The sequence below is a fragment of the Theobroma cacao genome, chromosome 4, assembly GCF_053813885.1.
Source record: "Theobroma cacao isolate CCN51 chromosome 4, ASM5381388v1, whole genome shotgun sequence".
In the NCBI taxonomy this organism is placed as follows: domain Eukaryota; kingdom Viridiplantae; phylum Streptophyta; class Magnoliopsida; order Malvales; family Malvaceae; genus Theobroma; species Theobroma cacao.
In genome coordinates this window covers 29,953,133-29,971,531 of record NC_142642.1, presented here as the reverse complement: position 1 = coordinate 29,971,531, position 18,399 = coordinate 29,953,133, and the positions used below count along the sequence as shown (strand labels likewise).

General features: G+C 34.2%; 3 protein-coding genes across 3 annotated transcripts; 1 reads left to right on the top strand and 2 right to left on the bottom strand.

The window, feature by feature from the left end:
- Nucleotides 1–3,855: 3,855 nt before the first annotated feature.
- TRM22 (DnaA initiator-associating protein) lies at nt 3,856–9,287 on the top strand. The gene is made up of 5 exons (XM_007033177.3): nt 3,856–4,741; nt 4,836–4,900; nt 5,022–6,887; nt 7,891–8,020; nt 8,266–9,287. Exons 1-5 carry the CDS (start codon nt 4,585–4,587, stop codon nt 8,985–8,987), a joined length of 2,940 nt encoding a protein of 979 aa, XP_007033239.3. The 5' UTR covers nt 3,856–4,584; the 3' UTR covers nt 8,988–9,287.
- Nucleotides 9,288–9,628: 341 nt separating this feature from the next.
- On the bottom strand, nt 9,629–10,636 carry LOC18602034 (homeobox Hox-B3-like protein). The gene has a single exon (XM_007033176.3). The coding sequence runs from the start codon at nt 10,499–10,501 to the stop codon at nt 9,842–9,844; it is 660 nt and encodes a 219-aa protein (XP_007033238.3). The 5' UTR covers nt 10,502–10,636; the 3' UTR covers nt 9,629–9,841.
- Nucleotides 10,637–11,670: 1,034 nt separating this feature from the next.
- LOC18602033 (chloroplastic group IIB intron splicing facilitator CRS2-B, chloroplastic-like) lies at nt 11,671–17,587 on the bottom strand. Its single transcript, XM_007033174.3, has 9 exons — nt 17,449–17,587; nt 16,763–16,970; nt 16,598–16,682; nt 16,377–16,444; nt 14,472–14,522; nt 14,291–14,364; nt 12,659–12,717; nt 12,444–12,520; nt 11,671–12,089 (listed from the first exon to the last, which is right to left on the bottom strand). The coding sequence occupies exons 2-9, from the start codon at nt 16,964–16,966 to the stop codon at nt 11,973–11,975; spliced, it is 735 nt and encodes a 244-aa protein (XP_007033236.3). The 5' UTR covers nt 16,967–16,970; nt 17,449–17,587; the 3' UTR covers nt 11,671–11,972.
- Nucleotides 17,588–18,399: the final 812 nt, after the last annotated feature.

The following is an 18,399-nucleotide window of genomic DNA, read 5'->3' as shown; positions in this document are numbered from 1 at the left end:
TCATTGAAATTTACTGACTTTATGAGGAGGATGGTAGTAACCATATAAGATTCATTGAAACTTCTTCATGTACATTTTAATTTCGATTATTATTTGTACTGTTTATCTTATTTCAAAAATTAATAAGTTAATCGTTGACATAATACTAAAAAAAACCTTTAAATTATTTAAGAAATTTTTAAAAAGTTATCATTCTTTTATTGCATTTAATCATATTTTTTGTATTTTTATTTTGAATTAAATAAGCTTTTACCAACGAATGTTTTTACTGATAAAGTAATAACATTGTCGACGAAATATATCGATCAAATGACAATACCCACAACTGCTTTCTTGACCGCTTTAATGACGAAAGTAATCCATTGGTAAAGCTCAATATCGATGAAATTTAGAGCATTATCGACAGAATATTTCGTTGATAATAATTAATTTTTTTGTAGTGTTAGTTTATAATCTATACAATTACAATAATTATGTTAATATATATTTTTTTTTACAAAAAAGAGGGTGTAAAGAAGAACAAAGATTCAAATTTTAAACTTTAATTTTCTTTAAAAGCGTAAAATTCATTGGTTGAATATAAGTTTTCAGAACTTTGTCTTATGAGGTATGATTTCATAGGCTGCTATGTTGGTTCAACGGAGACGCCCTTTTATTGATCAAGCTGGCTTCGTAACTACTTAGTCCACCGATCCTAACGTCATTCTTACTCTTTTACCTCCTACTTCCTTTAATTTTTCATTAAAAGACTTACCTGCATTTTTAAAATAATTGTCACTAGAATTGATGTCTCAAAACCGAAATTAAAGGGAGTTGTCATTTAACTGAATACAAATTCATTGTTGTTGCCACCACAGATTAAATTCATTACAACATTTATGTTTATAGGATTAATTTTTTTTTTTTTGAGATTTGAGAAAGGTAGATTCGAATCTTACTTTTTAAATAAAAAATCTTTTTAAATAAAAAATCATATAACAATTAATAAACCGAATACTCGAATGCTGGTTATACGACTAAATTAGTTTCATTTTTGTTCACTACATTATATAAATTTAGAACTTGGAGAGAAAATTTTTGAAGGGTAGGTTTCCCATCCAAAAAAAAAAATCAAATTAGGTAAGATATTGTAAGAGATGTAATTAAATACAAAATCAATTTAACCCTATGTCACCGATGAAATGTTATTGAATTTTTAGCAAGAGTTATGTTGAGGACAATTATTGTTATTATTTATTATGTAGAGGGTGATGATCAAATGCAAACCATTTTGTGCATGGCTAATATAAAGTTGTTAGTGGCAAAATTCAGACATAAAAATGGCACATGGATTATTGAAATTAACTAAAGTGTGTGTTCCTCGTTATTTACGAAAGTTGAAACTTCAAACTGATTTCAAGTCCATGCCAGGCCAAGACAAATCAATGGTCAAACCAGCTTAATTACCCAATACTTAAGGATCTAAGTTAGAATACTTTTTGTCTCTTAGGAGACATCCAAACAACCTACGAAATACTAAAATCATTCAATTAAAAAAATTGTCACCTTACTCCTTTCAATTGCTTCCTCAACGTTGCTATCTCAATTTGGTTAGACTTTAATATATTATGGATTCATAATTAAGTTGGATTCCTCATTTATTGTCAAATAATTTTTGGTTGGGTATTTAATATTTAATATATTAATTATAATAGTATTAATACTTTTTTTATTGGTAAAATTTAGAATAAGATAGACGTAAGCTGCTTAACCAGTCAAATTAAGATACAAATTTGTAGTTTTATTTTGCTAGTTTTCTATAAATGATTATATTATGAGTAGATAATATTATTTTATTGGTATAATACTTTATAAAAAATTTTAAATTATTCAAGAATATTTAAGTAAATTTTTATCTTTTTATTGCTTTCAATTAAATTTTTATATTTTTATTTTGAGTCAAATAAACTTTTATAACTAATTATCGATTAAAAAATTACTTATTATTTTACACCTAAGCAACGTTAACATGACACTGCTCTATATGAAAAGTGAAAATGTTACGTCATCATACTATTATACTATTTTAGTATATCATATGATATAAAATGATAATTGATATTTTAATTAATAATAATTAATTAATTATAAAAAATTATTTTATTTAGAATAAAAGTACAAAAACTTAATTGAATATAATAAAATAATAAGTGTTTATGTGAACTTTCTTAAAAAATTAAAATTTTTTATAAATATTATGTTTATTTTATTTAAATAATTAAATGATCCAAATGCTCATAAATAACATAATAATAATTACACAATCAAATTATCAACCGCTTTAATATTTTATTTAAGTCTTATCATAAATAATATTAATGAAATGCCATAAAAGTAGTGAAATGAATTAATCAATGAAATCAATGCTTCCTCCATATATATACATATAATAATAATAATAATAATAATATTTTGATGTCACCCAAAAGAAGCCTTTTTTATCATATTCATATATTCAAATGTAGATAGCAATTCAGCATAAACTTGGACGTCGGTTCTTTTAAGACCATTGCCGAGGAACATGGAAACTCACGTGCGTATTTTAATATTATCATTATCACAACAGCTTAAGCAAAAGCTAAACTGTTTTGCTTTGTTTTCACGATAAACCCACCGCTTCGACCCCAGCCACTCTGGCTTTGAGGATATTCAGATAATTCAAAAAGCTTAATTTTGTCCACGTGGTTGCGTTGTAGGGCGAGTATATGAACTTGTTGTACCTGTAAGAGTAGGGTATGACAGATTTGGCGATTTTTTTTCTACTTTTTGGGTTTTTGCAGAGTTGAAAAGAGAGTTTGAAGCTGAAGCTGAAGCTAAAGCTGAGCTACGGGTAGTGACAGCTCAAGGTGGCAGACAGACATAGACTCGAGGGCACAAGACAGCCAGCCCCTTGTCTGTTTTCACTCTTGTCTCTACTTCCATTTTCTTTTTATTTATTTATTTTTTAAGTCTAAATCTAATGTAGTTATGTTCGGGTGCAATAGGGAAGAAGCTGTTGCTCGTGGTTACTGCAGCCAAAAATCGTGCTGTTGTTGTCGCTGTCTCCGAGTTAACTTGGATCTAATCACTACTTTCTGAGTTAAGCGTTACAATTTTATTTGCTCCTTTCAGGTTATTGCGACAACCTATGATTGTGTTAAAACCCAATTTATCTGTAATAAGTTGTTGTCTCTTATATTTACTTGTAATGTTAAAGAAGATCACTCTTCATCATACGTACTAATTACATCGATAATTTAAGTTTAGAATATAATTTTACTATCTTCCATTATATTTTAGAGTTTGGCTATATAATAAAACCAAGATTACGCATAACTCGAAGTAAAAAAAAAAAAAAAACCAGAGAGCAATGACTTCGTATAAGGTCCATTTAGTTCCTGGTGTTCATTGTTGGACACTTAAATGGAGTGGCTCATTCTACTACTTATAGATAAACCTAAAAAGGTAGCCATAATTGAACGAGGAATTATGAGAAGAAGTCAAACATCTTTACTTTCTGTAAACCTAGCTTTTTTTTCTGCTTAGAAATCTCTACTATTTTTGGCTAAGCCTAAAGAAGCGGCCATTATCGAAGAGCAATTGCGTATTGAAGTCAGAAATTTTTTTTTTCTTTTGGGAGAACCTAATTTTTCCTCTTCAAGTTTAATTTTTTTATTTGTTAATTGCGGTTGAAAAAAAAAGGGGATATATAATCATAATTCATTGTAATAACAACATACTAAGTAGCATAATTCAAACCACAAGAAATATTTATGTGTCACATTTACGTAAAGGTGTCGTGTGCATTTGATCCCACTATTTATAGAATTTTTATTATTGATTTATATGATTATGTTCTGGGATTCTTGAGCTTAGCTGCAAGAGCGGAAGAAATCTCACAATTTTGTTCATTTGAGAGACCATTTGACCACAGACAAAAGCTTCTGCAATGCGCGTCAAGCTGCTCTGCGCAGCAGCAACAGCTGTAGATTAGTCCCTTCCAAAGCTCCCCCTTTTCACTGCCAAATGCCCACTTCATCCAATCCTTCAAAAAGCCTTTTCTTTTCCTCGATCTTTTCAAACAAAAACATCTCATTTCTCCCTTACATTCTCACTATTTTCGCAGTTACTTTCTCTTCTCCCCTTTCCCTATCTTTCCTTTCGCTTTTGTTCTTCTTTTGGATCCCATCATTCCTTCTTTCTGAAACGAATCATTTTGCCTTTGCGTCAAGACATGTAAATAAAAACTAAAACCCTTACTTCTCTGCTCTGTTCCGTCGCTTTCTTACTCTCCTTCACATTATTGCAAGGCCTTTTCCTCTTCCTAGATTCCTCCTCCTCTCTTGCTACATTGCCCATTTTCATCAGTTTTCAGACCTTTCTTTGCCAAGCAGACTAAAGAGTCTTTCTTTTTTTTTTTTGGGTTCTTTCATGGATTTGTTTTTGTTGTTTTGGGGGGTTTGGATTGTTGAGTGTTTGTGAATATGATTAAAACTTGAGTTTTTTTTGGATTTATTTAAAACTCTTTTTCTGGGTTTTTGTTGTGAAGTGTCGGTGGTAAGAGAAATGAATGAACAGTCCGGTAAAACGGCGTCGACTTTGGCTATAACGGAGAAGAAGCCTCATAGACCTGGTGGCTGTGTTGGCATTTTCTTTCAACTCTTTGATTGGAACAGAAGATTTGCAAAGAAGAAACTTTTCTCCGGAAAATTACTTCCTCCTGGTAACTTTTTTTTTCAATTTATTTATTTTTTAACATGCAAAGTTTTCCTTTTGACTAAAAAAGATTGATTTTTTTGAACTGTGTTGTTTTTCAGCTCGTACAAAAGCTTCAAAAAGATTTGGAGGAGATGAAAAAATGCCTAAATCCAAGCCTCATTTGGTGTGTGTTGGGATCTTTACTTTTCTTTTTTTTTTTGTATTTTTTTGTTTTATTTAATGGATTAGTTACTAATTTTGCTTATTTAAAGAAAATAAATTTCATGTTTATGTGAAATTGATAGATTGCTGATGAGAACAGTGGGGGTTTTCCAAATGTGAAGAAGAATGCTAAGCATGGTAATCGAGAAATGGAGCAAAAGCACGAGATGCGATCTCCGGGTTTGGTTGCTAGGCTAATGGGATTAGAATCCATGCCAGCTGTGAATAGGGATGAGTCTAATAGGAAAGCTCCAGTTTCAGGTAGTAATTCTGATGTTAGAGATGAGAAAATGGTGAATATTCAAAGTGTGGTTAATGGGGAGGTTTTGGCTTTGGAGAAAGGTAGTGCCAAAGTTGAGCCAAGGCCTCAGAAGATACAGAAGATAGAGTCCTATGATAGACGGGCTGTTACTAGGTTTGGAGCCGAGGCATTGCAAATTAAGGGTGTTTTGTCACGATCCAAAAAGCATCAACATCAAAAGTTTGTTTCTCCAGTTAAGAGTCCCAGGATTTCTTCTGCAAGGAATGCATCTAGGGCGTCTAGGTTGATTGATGCTGCTGCTAAAATTCTGGAACCTGGGTTGCAAGCTACAAATAGAGCAAAATATGCTCTTGCTTATTCAAGTTCTATGCATTATTCGGCTAAGAATGAGGTTGTAACTGAGGGAATTGGGGTTGTCTCACCAGATGTGTTGAAACAATCTGCTTGTAATGTTGGCACTGCTAAGTCTTTGATGGGCCATACATCTTGCAAAAACTGTGGCAATTTGCTTGATGTAGTGGAGTCTAGAGCAAAGTTGGAGGAGCAGCCATTTGTTTGTCCATCCTTTGCTCCAAATTTGGTAGATGCTTCTTCTCAAGGATTAGAAAAGAATTGGCCAAGGCCTTCCCCATCCTCCTTAAGTCAAGGGAAAGAGGTAATTTTTCAGAGATGCCATGAGCAACCACTATCTTTTACTGGTCAAGAAGAGAAAAGTGTACAGTCCGGCAGTGATTCCAATACATCTAGAAAGCCTTTATCTCAAGAAGTTAAAGCTCAATGGCATTTGTCAAACCAACCCGGCAAACCTCAAAAGAATGAAAAGTCTCCTATTGCTTTCAAGCCCAGGAATCAAACTCAAAATCATATATCTCTAGACAGGGATAGAATCCCAGCAAGGGCTAAATTAAATAATATTCAAAGTAGGAGAGCTGTTTCTGCTGCAAATGCTGTTAGTGGAGCCAAGGATTTTGTTTCCCTGAACAGAAGTTTAAGTAGTCGCACCAGACTTAGAGTGCCAACCAAAGTGGATAGTTCTCTGATTGAAATTGAGAGAAAACCTTCTAGCCATCGAGATGATTCCTTGTCACAGTTAAGGTCTCCAGTAAGAAAGAGGAGAACAATTAGTGTTAATGGGCAAGCTGAAAGTGCAGGTTTCATCAATTCAGCAATTGGAAAAGAAAGAAATGCTAAATGTAATCCAGTGACTAGAAGAGAAATAGTGCGTGGTGCTCGCTCCTTGGACCAGACATGTGTTGAAAGCAGACCAACAAGCCAGGAAACTGGTAATGGAGCCAATGACAAAAATGAAACTGATATTATTTCTTTCACATTTAATTCCCCATTAAAGCAAAACCATGGCATTTCCACGGAAGTGAAGGACAAAAGAAAGGATCAAAATCACATTCATTATGGAAGCACTTCCCTCCAGCGAAAAGAAATATTGGAAGACAATTATGGAGAAACTTCTTTGCAGAAGAACATGCCACTGACAGGAGATGCTCTAAGTGTTCTTTTGGAACAAAAATTGAGGGAATTGACTTCTCAAGAGGAGGATGAACTGAAAACAGGTTGTAATCTACCAAAGAGATCAACTGCCATGATTCTCCAGGAGTTAATTTCTGCTTTAACTTCAGAGCAGACTATCACTCAGAATGGTTACCTGTTTAATTCAGATATGGCTTTCCAGGTTGGTATTTGTATTCTGATGCACTTAAATCTCCGTTCTTCCTTTGGTTTTTTCAGTTCTTGATTAAATATTTAATCTCTTATATATGGTCTTTTTTGAATTTGATGTTGTTGCCGTTGGTCCCAACTTGCATTTTTAGTTCTCTGACAATGACAGCTACCTCAGTTATTTTGAAGTACTCTTTATCAGGGATAAGATGCGTGTAGAAAGATATAAGAATGCCTTTTTCACCAACCCATTACCTGGGTGTGGCCCAGCAGTTTTTGTTCCCTGAGTGGGATCAGGATTCAGGGTTCAACACCCCCTCCCACCTGAAGGAATGAGAAAAAAAAGAAAAGAAAGTCTAGTCTTGTACTGATCACTGGAAGGTTTGAAGGACCTTTTCCACATTATTGCAATTGGACAATTAAACTGCCTAATTGCTTCTGAAGTACTAAATTAATTGAATTGAAGAATTCACACTGCCATTAGGTATTAGATTTATTGGATTTCATAAAATATGCAATTTAACACAAAATAGGGCCCCAGATTCAACCCAATTGAATAGAAACAAAATTGGTGTACCTTAGCATAAGTTGTTTTACATTGAAGTTCAAAACTTGAACCCTTCTTTTTACCTTTGTGGATGTTGTTCTTAGTTGGTTGCAAGGGTGGAACTGTCAAAGAGTTATCAATGTATATTTTTTGTTTACTTTTACTGGGAAGAGAAATTGTTCCCATAAACATGATGGCCCCTGATTTATTACCATTTTGTATATTTTATGTTGCTTTTACATTCTTTTTCTTGCAACTTTGTTCATTCTAGTTTGATTGGCTTTTCTTTGGCAAATATTAACTAGGATGCAATTCTTTTGGCTGTTAGTATGTTTATCAATGTCCATCTGGCCTATATGGCTGTATGCCTCTTATTAATCCTTTTAAATTTTGTGCTGTGCTTAAGGTTTTGTGCCTAAGACAACAGCTATTCCTGGCATTTGTAAGTTTTGACCTTTTTATTTCTTAGACTGAAACGAAGGGTGAAGCAACCTCGGTTGGATTTGCGAGTCACGGTGATCATTTTAGCCCAGGTTCTGTTCTTGAAGCTTCATTTTCAAATGATAGTTGTGTTTCCAGCAGCCTGGATGAGAGCTTAGGTAAAGAACTTAAATCCTAAGCCTCAAACAATGCCCTTTAATTTTCCTGTGTGTGCTACTCAATTCTTGGTATTGTTGTAGTAGAAAGTGCAAATTAGATGAAGTCATGCACAGCTCTTATTAGATCGGCTTAGGAATATTCTGCACCACCTCAATTTATTATGCTTTTTCAAATCTCCTTTCCTTCCTCACAAAAAAGAATGGATGATTCATTGTAGATTTTGCATATATACTTCTTGTTCCAGGACATAGGTTGCATCTGGATTCCATGGACTACTCATATGATGAGCCACAACCAACAGAACTTGATGCAGATCTTCTGGATTCTGCAACTTCATTGGACAAAGATATGAATGGTAATGAGATGGTGACTGATCTTGTCAACCGAATTTCTGCTATGTTGCGTGTCATCAGTAATGTCGGTCTCGGATTATCTGGAGACAAGCTTATCCATGTAAAGGAGGCTATCTTGAAAGCAGAACTGTTGTTTGGAAATGTGACTCCCCGTGATTCAGATGGGACAGATGATTTTCTCTTGGGGCCCTATATACATGATGAAGTTGAAACTCTTGCTGGTGCTATGTGGGTAGATTTTAGTTCTCTTCTTGGTGTTGATCAGAGTCAGACCAAAGAAAATAATCAGCTTAGAGTATTTCTGTTTGACTGTGCAATAGAGTGCTTAGATTCCAAATATGGTCGATACTGTAACTCTGGATTCAGAGCATGGAGAAGTCTGCCATTTTGCATGAACTCAGGAAAGCTAATTCGAGATGTTGCGGGGGAAGTTAGAAGGTGGACAAAGTTGGCTGGGATGGTTCCTGATGAAATAATAGAATGGGAGATGAGTTATTCACTGGGTAAATGGACAGATTTTGATATCGAGGCATTTGAAACTGGTGCTGAACTGGACTGGGATATTCTTCAAAATTTAGTGTTGGAAATTGTGGTAGACCTGGTTTCCCCTTGAATTACATAAGCCCTGTGATTTGTGGGTATCTGTTGTAAATCATGTTGACATGCAACCACTTAATTCTCCTTGTGATCAAATCAAGATGGTAATTATTTGTACAAATGAGTTATGGGTGAGTTGGTGGTATTGCTGTCTGGAGCTAATTGATTTTGTAGATGAGCATTGTACCTGTATAATCTTTTTTCTTTGATGTAACTTGTTCTGAATAGCTGAACAGCTTGAAACGGTCTGATGATTAATGTTTGCCTACTGAAGTTGGAAGGTAAAGATCCTTTCATTTGATGTTTTCTTCTGCAACTGTTTTGCCTTTCATGTTAGTGAGTATTTGATCAGTTACTTCCTGGTTCAAAAAAATTACAAAAAGTAAAAATAGAAGGAAAAAAAAAAAAAACTCTCCTTATTCATTTTGGTCTTTTTCTTCCTAATGATTTCAGCAGCAAAGTTAAAGGAAATGACATACAGCCATACACAAATTAATTGGGAAGTGGACTGTACATATTGAATAATGCTTGGCCTGTCTATATTCAATCTTGAATATATTGAATAAGTCAAGTTAGTACTTCCCATTTTTGTCAAAGAAAGATCAACAAACCCCATTACAAACAACACATTTTCAAATTGCAGATGGACAAAAAACCTTCAATAGAATCCTCTAGTTATATTACTAATCATATATGTTAAAAACATGATTTCATCCAGAGCTTTACAATAGAAAACGAACTTAGCAAGAAAAGAATTCATAGCCTCGAATCTCTCTGACGTGGTAATAGGTAATCAAATCCTTGTAAAAAAACAAATCCAATCAAGAAACTCAAGAAAAACCAAAATGAAATGAAATTCAAAGCTTTTTCTCAAAACTGTCTATACCCCAAAACAGTTTTGTTGTTACCGACAACTCTGCCACTACTCTTCCCTCCCCTGTTTTCACCACAAATAGCATTCGCTGCAGCCATTGAAATCCCTCTCAATTCTACAACACTAGCATAACTCTTCCTAGCCATCATCAACCCTCCTTTCTTCTCCCCTGCATTTGCAGACTTACTCCCCCGTGAATTTGACAACGGAACCCCATTCCCTTTCGACCAATTCTTCGATGTTGGTGGTGTCAATTCGATCCCACTGGTAGCCGGCTTTCTGTTCTCTTTCCTCAAAGTTGCTGAAAAATCAGGCACTGATTGAGCCAAAATGGAGGACCCTTTCCTAGAACTCCCCAAACTTGGACAAAACTTCACTTGTTTCTTCGTTGGAGTTCGTTTAAATTCAATTTCTTCACTTTCTTGTTGCTTTGCACTCTTCATCCTCAGCTTTGTTTCTCTCAACTCTGCATATGCTCTGTATCTTGGGCCTCTTTCCATGATATAACTCTCCGTTGTAAGCCTCAAAGGAATTGGGTTACTGGGGCTTGAATTTTGAGAAAGAATGAGAGAAATAGGGTCAAGGGCATGAAAAAGAGACTGCAAAGCAGGATTTGGCTGGTGGATTTGCCGCAGAGAGTCACTTGTCTCTGCCATTTTTTAATAAAAGCTTGAAGGTTTCCTCGACTTTCTGGCTCTGTTTTTGCAGAGAAAGAGAGAGAGTTGAATCAGAAAAAATGGGATTCTTCTTTGTAGATTTGATATTAGAAGGGATTGGAGTTTGCAACGGTCTAATAAAGAGAGAGAGGGAAAGTCTAAAGACTAGTTTTTCCTCTTTTTACCCTTTTTTTTTTTCTTTGTTTTTGTTTATTTATTATTTAAATTTGTTTTTCTTTTTGTTTCCAACGTTCTTATTTAGAAGTGGGTCCCAATGCAAAAAAGGAAAATAAAACAAAAAGGGTTGGGGGAACACATTGGATGCCCTGATCAGCCGTTGATCAGAATCACATTGATCGGCATATTTCTATGATGGGCTTTCGCTTTGTGAAAATGCGGGAAGGTTCCTCGGCTTGGGCTACAGCAATGTGCAAAATAAAATTAGGGTTTATGAAAAGGACTTTTTTGTCGTTGATTTTGACAAAAACCTCTTTCACCATAGCGGCAATGCCAAGGCTGTACATTTGGATCCAAATCATGTGTCCTCCCCCCCTTATCCATCCAATTCCACCTCATTTTCCTTTTCCTTTATTATTATTATTTTTTTCATAATATCACATATTGAACAATAACAATTATATAATATAAACGTATAAAATTTTTAATCTCCACAAATGGGTTTTCCAATTAGTAAATATTTGTTTAGATAAAATTAGGTACAATGAAGAGTTAGACAAGCGTGCAAGTAGAGAATGATTTTAATGATGGTTAAAGCTAAACAAAAGATGAGAGTGAAAAATGGGGATTTTTCAACTTTGATAGCAATAATTAATTACCATTTTTATCTTTATTTTAGGGTTCAATAATGGAGTGCAACTCAATGTGATTAAATGAGGCTCTTCCCCTCCTCCTCTTACAGGTAAAAGGTAATGCCTTGTCAATCAGCTGTCTCCTACTAGTATTCAAAGCCTCACCAAACCCATGAATAAAGGGAGATGTAAGAATACCACCGCATTTCAGACATGATCTTTAACCTTTTTATATTGGGGTAACAGCCACCCACAAAAAGCAAATTTAGGTATGGGGACTGGATTTTGTATCTTTCTGTTTTCTGCCACCAGGATGATCAACTCCATGCTGTTGCAAGTGTAGGAAATGGAAGCAATGGCTTTCAGAAGCAGATATGATAATAGACCATTTCTGGTAATCATTCAGCTCTATACCACCACCTTACTATTTCGTTAAGACTACAAGAAAACTTTTTAACACATTATCACCTTTTAAAATTTTCAAATAAGGGGAAAATGGGGGCTTTCTGGATGCTACTAGTACGATTTAAATGGTTACACTTACTACACCAATACGGCTGTTAGTGCGAGGAAAGGCAATGGAAACTTCATCTCTTCATCCATCGGTATGTAACATGTAACTTTTGATATAGTCAAACAAGTTGAATTTTGTTTCTGCATGATCAAACTTTGTGATACTTATACTTCTGTCCTAAATTAAATCTTGTGATTTTGTGGCTGAATCCATTGAGCACTATGGTCCTCACAGCCTCAACTCCTTGTTCCAATGCTGCATCAATCTGTCAAAATAGTGAACGACAGTTCACATTATCAGAGAGAGAGAGATACAAACTTAGAGATTAAAACAGCCAACTAAACTGCCTAACACATCTCATCCAAGTTTGACTTATTTTACTTTTTAAAATTCAATTGAATCAGATATAACACACTTAATAGAAAATGTATTGCATTAATTCTGAATAGGAACTATGAAGGGACAGCCAGAATAATTATGAAGAGCTAAGTTTCCATTTGAGCTTATAATTCATTATACATGCTCAGGGAATACACCAATGCAACCCAACATCGCTTTTCCAAGAGATAGGCAAGAGGCTACTAAACCTTACAGAATAGTTGAATCAGTAATAGTATACCTGATTTCGCTCCACTGAACTGAACTTCTGCAGAAGATAAGCTTTCATGTCCATACTGCCGGGTGGATTTCCAATGCCTGAAGCATAAATAACTCTTTGAGAAATATGGAACTGTGAATTAGTGTAGGCAGCTAATCTACCTTTAAAAGGAACTTCTGTTTATGATGCAAAAACTTCATCGTTAAGAAAAAGGTGATGGTATTCCAAGAGCCCACCTATGCACAATCGAGGAAATTCACGACAACCATCCAAATGGCCCATCACACTCTTCACTCTGCAACAAGAGAACACTAGTTCATGTTTTTGAATCTACATTGTTTAAGGGGGGAGATAGGTGAAGATGCACTTTAAGAAACAAAATTTGAGATTTATTCATTAGTCCTTCACATAAAGATGTAAATACAAACTAATATTACTCAAATCCATAAGATCCAGATAGCTAAACGAAAATTTGGAATGATACCAAGGAAGAAATGTTTTGGCCATAACTGAGCTATGTCAAAGCAACCAAGGCCTTAATTACTTAGATTACCAAGAATACAAGTTAGAATGAAACAATATCTACCCTAACCAGACTTAAAACTCCTGACCGCATGGAAGGCAATGAGGCATAATATAAACCAAAAATGACTCAAACTATCAACTGCAAATGACTGTAAGCCTTATCTTAAATTTGGCTTCTAATTTCAGAATCAAAAGCATTTGCAAGTTCACTCAAACCACGGAAAGTATCAAATACATGGAGCCAAGTTACGATTATTAGATCAGATAAAATACAACCAATTATGCCAAGTCTTGGACCTGTGCTTGGTATTCACATATGGTTTCTTGATTTAGTACTGCTTAGGTCTCAACTCTAGTTAGACCATCACTGTTATATTTTTCTGGCCAAGACAGTAAGGCCATTGTTAGTCAGTAAATAACATGCTTTCATGCCATATTTAATCAATGGGAAATGACAGAACAATCTGATGGAAGCAAAATGGATATTGAAGATCCCAAACTCGTTACGTGCTAGTTTGTCACTGGATTGAAGGTTAAAAAGCAAAAAAAGCCATGGCATCCCAGGATACAACATTCTTAGAGAACAAATATTACAGACAAAGTAAGCCATCTACAAAGTCATATAGCAACTCATTATCTACTATTGAAAGAAATTTAAGGGTATCCTAAGCCTCTAATAATTGGAAAATTACATGTCCCTCGAACTACAGTTTCTTTCAAAAGGGGAGAGGGCCGAAAGAGACCAAAAAGGTGGATTCTGACATAATTTTACACTTCTCTCCTCTCTTCGTCTCCCCACTAGAAAAGACATAAGATCAAGATTCCTTTTTTTTATAATAAAAAAAGGCTATATAGGAGAAGCAGTATTCTATTTTCATCACCATAAAGGCTAGTAGTCTATCTTTATCACCATAGGACAGACACAGACACTAGAATATGATGGAAAAATAACACAGCACATAGGAATGTTTTACAGATCAGGAGAAAGCGCCTTGAGCTCAAAAAATGCAACTGCTTGAGCAGCAAATTAATCTCAGGATAGACATCTCATCCACTAGGCATTTTTCTCATAAACGTTATCTAAGTGATCTCATCTTATAGCTGTTTGGTTTCAGAAAGGTAAAGGTTCATGAATTAGACAGATGAACTCCAAATGCTGCTTCAGAAGTTCTTGAATGAAAAAGAAGTTTCTTAAACAACACAGTTAGGTTCATGAGTTAGACAGATAAACTTATATGCTGCTTGAGAAGTTATTGAATAAAAAAAGGCTTTTTAAAATATCCAGCTTGGTGCAAAGGGAGACTTATAGAGATTCTGTCGCTGGTAATATCTATGGAACATACCCATTATGATGACCATGTCCTCCCTTCGGCTGAAGCCTGAGAACACCATTTGGCAAGCTCATCTCATCATATATCTACATGGGAAAGCTCAAAGTCAAAGTGTTCTGAATATTTGTAATAATAATGATAAAAATATATATATTAAACTTCTTCTGCTTGATGGGTATGTAAGACTGCCTACCAATAAAATGTGACGCAAGGGTACTTGATAATAAGCAGCAAGAGGCCCAACCTTAACAATAGTACGAAGAAAGGAAAAGTCAGAGATAGAAATGATTAGAAGGTGACTTAAATATATTATGAAAATCTCACTTACAAAAATGAAAAAGGATGGGGGAGAAGCTATTTATATATTTATATTGATATGAGAGAGAGAGAGAGAGAGAGAGAGAGAGAGAGAGAGACATCACCATACATTTGCACACACATTCCTTATTAATCGTCATACAAACATCTTAAATCAGCATTGTGATATGCTTATTTAGCTGCCTAGATGCCACTACAGACGTTTGATCACAAAGATGTAAAAACTTGAAAAATGATATACCCTGTAGCCACACAAAAACTGTGCCACTGTTTGAAAAATACCCCTCCAGTAAACCACATGAATTTGGCCGTTGAAGGGTTGCCTAGCAGGTAGAGTCCATAATACAGGATTAACCATTACATAAAAACCTCTATCATTGTTTGAAAAAACCCCTCAAGTAAAACATTAGTTAATAAAAATGAATTCGGGTGTTTCAGTGTAGTCTGGCAGCATATAGAAGTTCAGAATACAGGATTAACCAGAAATACAAAGTGGAAGGTCCAAAACAATAACTACAAAATGAAACAGGGTAATTTACCTATCAATCAGATTTAAGTAGGTGCATGGCTTGACATTCAGCACAACTTAATTATAAAATGATTCTCAAGGCCTAAAATTATCTAGTAGCATCTAGCAGAATCTATCACCTATTTATCCCTAATTCAAACATACATGATTTGAAATTCAGGACACATGTTAAAGGGAACAGCTTAGACCTTATACACTCATTGCAAGCTGCAAGTTTCCAATCGCTTTTCTGCTGCTTCTGATAGAGATGAGGCTAATTCATTTGCCTTTTCAAGATCAGGAGGTTGCTTAACTACTTAAATTATAGACCAAAAGTTGACTGTCTAGAGTAAGTTTTGAAGTGACAATTTTCTCGTCCAAAATGTCACTTGTGAACTACTTAAACACTCACTCTAAGCAGTAAAGTTCCAATTACATTTTAGCTGCAGCTAATCCATGAGAATGCAACCACTTGCCAAAGAGACTTTCCAAGTGTATCACCTCATTTTGTAGCCTTGATGGTCAGCCAGCAATTGGTAAAATAAGATAGAAAAAAAGAACTGTTACATGAACCGTGAGAGTTGCTGCAATACTTCTCCATACAATATAAATTCAACATTGCAGGCCTATTTCTACCAAATTTCAAGAAGAACTTTCCATTTCTGTAATTTTCTTTCCAAACACTCCCCTATTCATAACAAAGCTTAATTAAGGAGAAAAACAGGGATCGGAATAGAATCTCACTAGCACTACTGGAGTGCTTTTGGTATCAGGAATTGAGGTGATATATCCATTTTCATTGCTGGCATTGATGAAACAACCAATTTTGCTTGCAAGATACGCAATTCATTGATATGCCATTAGCTTTCAATAAATAAGTGGCATTGAAGACACTACACAGTAGTTTGTCTTTAAACTCCTAAATTATATAATGAGAATAAAATGAGTTCGAGTTTTATTCAGAGTCATAATATGACCCCTGTTCCATTTCATGAGGCATCTAAGAAAAGGTTTCTTGTCCACGAATCACTGTCATCAAGCTATCTGGTGGAAAATGTGCAGCTGATTCAAGAAAAAAGACATGACTACAAACTGTTTGCAGCCATGTTACAAACAAGTGCAGATGTCTTTGTTTTGCTAACCAAAATTATGGGGAGCTTCTTCAAAAGGACATATAAGTACAGCTGTCTTGATACTTCATAAGCAAAACTTATACCCTGCTTTATATAACTGAGACGATATAAGGGGAAAGCAAAAGATACGAGGACTAACCGACTCCCCACAGAAATTCATGTATGCCTGAGGCTTTGCCAACAAAATTGGTACTTCCCCAATGGCACCTGTGCTGATCACACAAGGAATCTAAGTAAACCATCAATCATAACTGTGACTCTGGAAAGACAAAAATGCACTGAATTGCAGGCACCAAAAAAAAAAAAAAAAACAGAAGGAAAAGAAAAGACCTTAGCAACACAAATGCTAAATATATATACCTAATCCAATTAGAGCTTTTGACTGTATAGTATTCAACGCAATCCCCTCCACTTGAGAAATTTGATCAATCATCTCAAAACCAACCTGATGTATTTAACAAAATCAATAACATATAACCCAAAAGAAAATATAAGCTATCTGCTTCATAATTTGTAATTGATTACATTGTGCCGAGTTCCATGGTACTTATTTCCAGGGTTACCCAATCCAACAATCAACCAAGGTGTATACTCCACTTTAAATCCATCATTATTATCTGGCAACGAAGCACGCACACAGAGCCTTGTTGAGCCTCGGTTCCTTTGACTAAAACACCGGCTTCTTGGATACGGAATGCAAGTGTTTGGGACAGAGATTGCATGCAACATTGACCTAAAAACGCACAGTACAAACTATTTATTCATAAAGAAATAAAAGGAATATTTGGTCTTCTGTTACTTGTTTTTCCTTTATCTAAAAATTCAATCATAAATTCTAGTTTTTTGTAAATCATAATAGCAAAAAGGAAATTGACAATTCATTATTTCGTTTCATTTCAGTTAAATTTCTACATTGTTTTCAATAGCCAAATTAAGCTTGAACCCGATAATGATAAAGAACGACTACTACTACAGAATAGAACATACAGTAAATTAAGCAAACTAAACAAGAAATACCCAACAAAGAAGAAAACTTCAGAACTTAAATGCGGAATAACTAAGATAAAGTCACTGCTCTCTAGTTGGTACCTAAATACCTCAAAAAATATCTCAAAAATGGAAGAAAAAAAAAACACAAGAGCAAAAACATTAAATAAGGAAAACTGATGTATAGAAATTAGAAGTGAATGGAAAAAAGTTAAGGAACTGACCTGTTTGTCTATTGGGTACTTCAATTCAATAATAATAATAATAATAAAGAAGAGCTGACAGAGAGAACAGGAGAGGGAAGAGCTAAGTTCAGTTTGAGGCTTTGGTCGTTTCTTTTACCTTCGGTGGTTAGATATTTCATGTTCGGATGATTGACATAAAAAACATTAATATTATGAACAATCTGGGCCGCCTATAGATAATTTGGGCTTAGCCCAAATTCATAAATTTGGTTCAATATTTATAGAATAAAGTACAATGTTTATAATTAAAATTTTTAATTATAAAAAAGTTAGTTGATTCTTATTAAAAAAAATAATATTTCAGGCTTTAGTAGAACTGAAATTTGTGACATGACATAGTCGGACAATATGTAATTGTAATTAAGCGAATTAAAATTTTACACTACTGTATCCATATCATAATTGCTATGCAATAAATGAAAAATATATTAAGATTTTAATAAAAAATATTACTCCAATAATATTCATATTTATTTGATTATGACACAAAAACATTTTTGTCTGACGTGAGTTGATGCGATGAAAGATAAAAATATATAGAAAACCCAAAGGTATAATAATTTGTTCATAATGATCCTTTAAATTCAACATTTTTTTCCTTAAATTTTGGGGAAAATAGAAAAAAATATAATAATTTTTTCTCCACTTCGTTTATCAAAAGAAATTTCCCATCTTTGTAATAGCTATATAAAACTTCACGATTTTAATTTATGAGTTCCAATTGGAATCTTAAATTGGAAAATGAATTAAGTTTATAGATTAAATTATGTAATTAGTCCTTATATTTTGCCATAGTGATGGATTTAATTTTTATATAATTTGTAAAAATTGAATCTTTATACTTGAAAAAAAAACAATGGCAGTCAAATGGTTAACGATATTAAAATTTTTTTGTAATCTATGCTAATATAGTGTTTGGTTGTATTTATA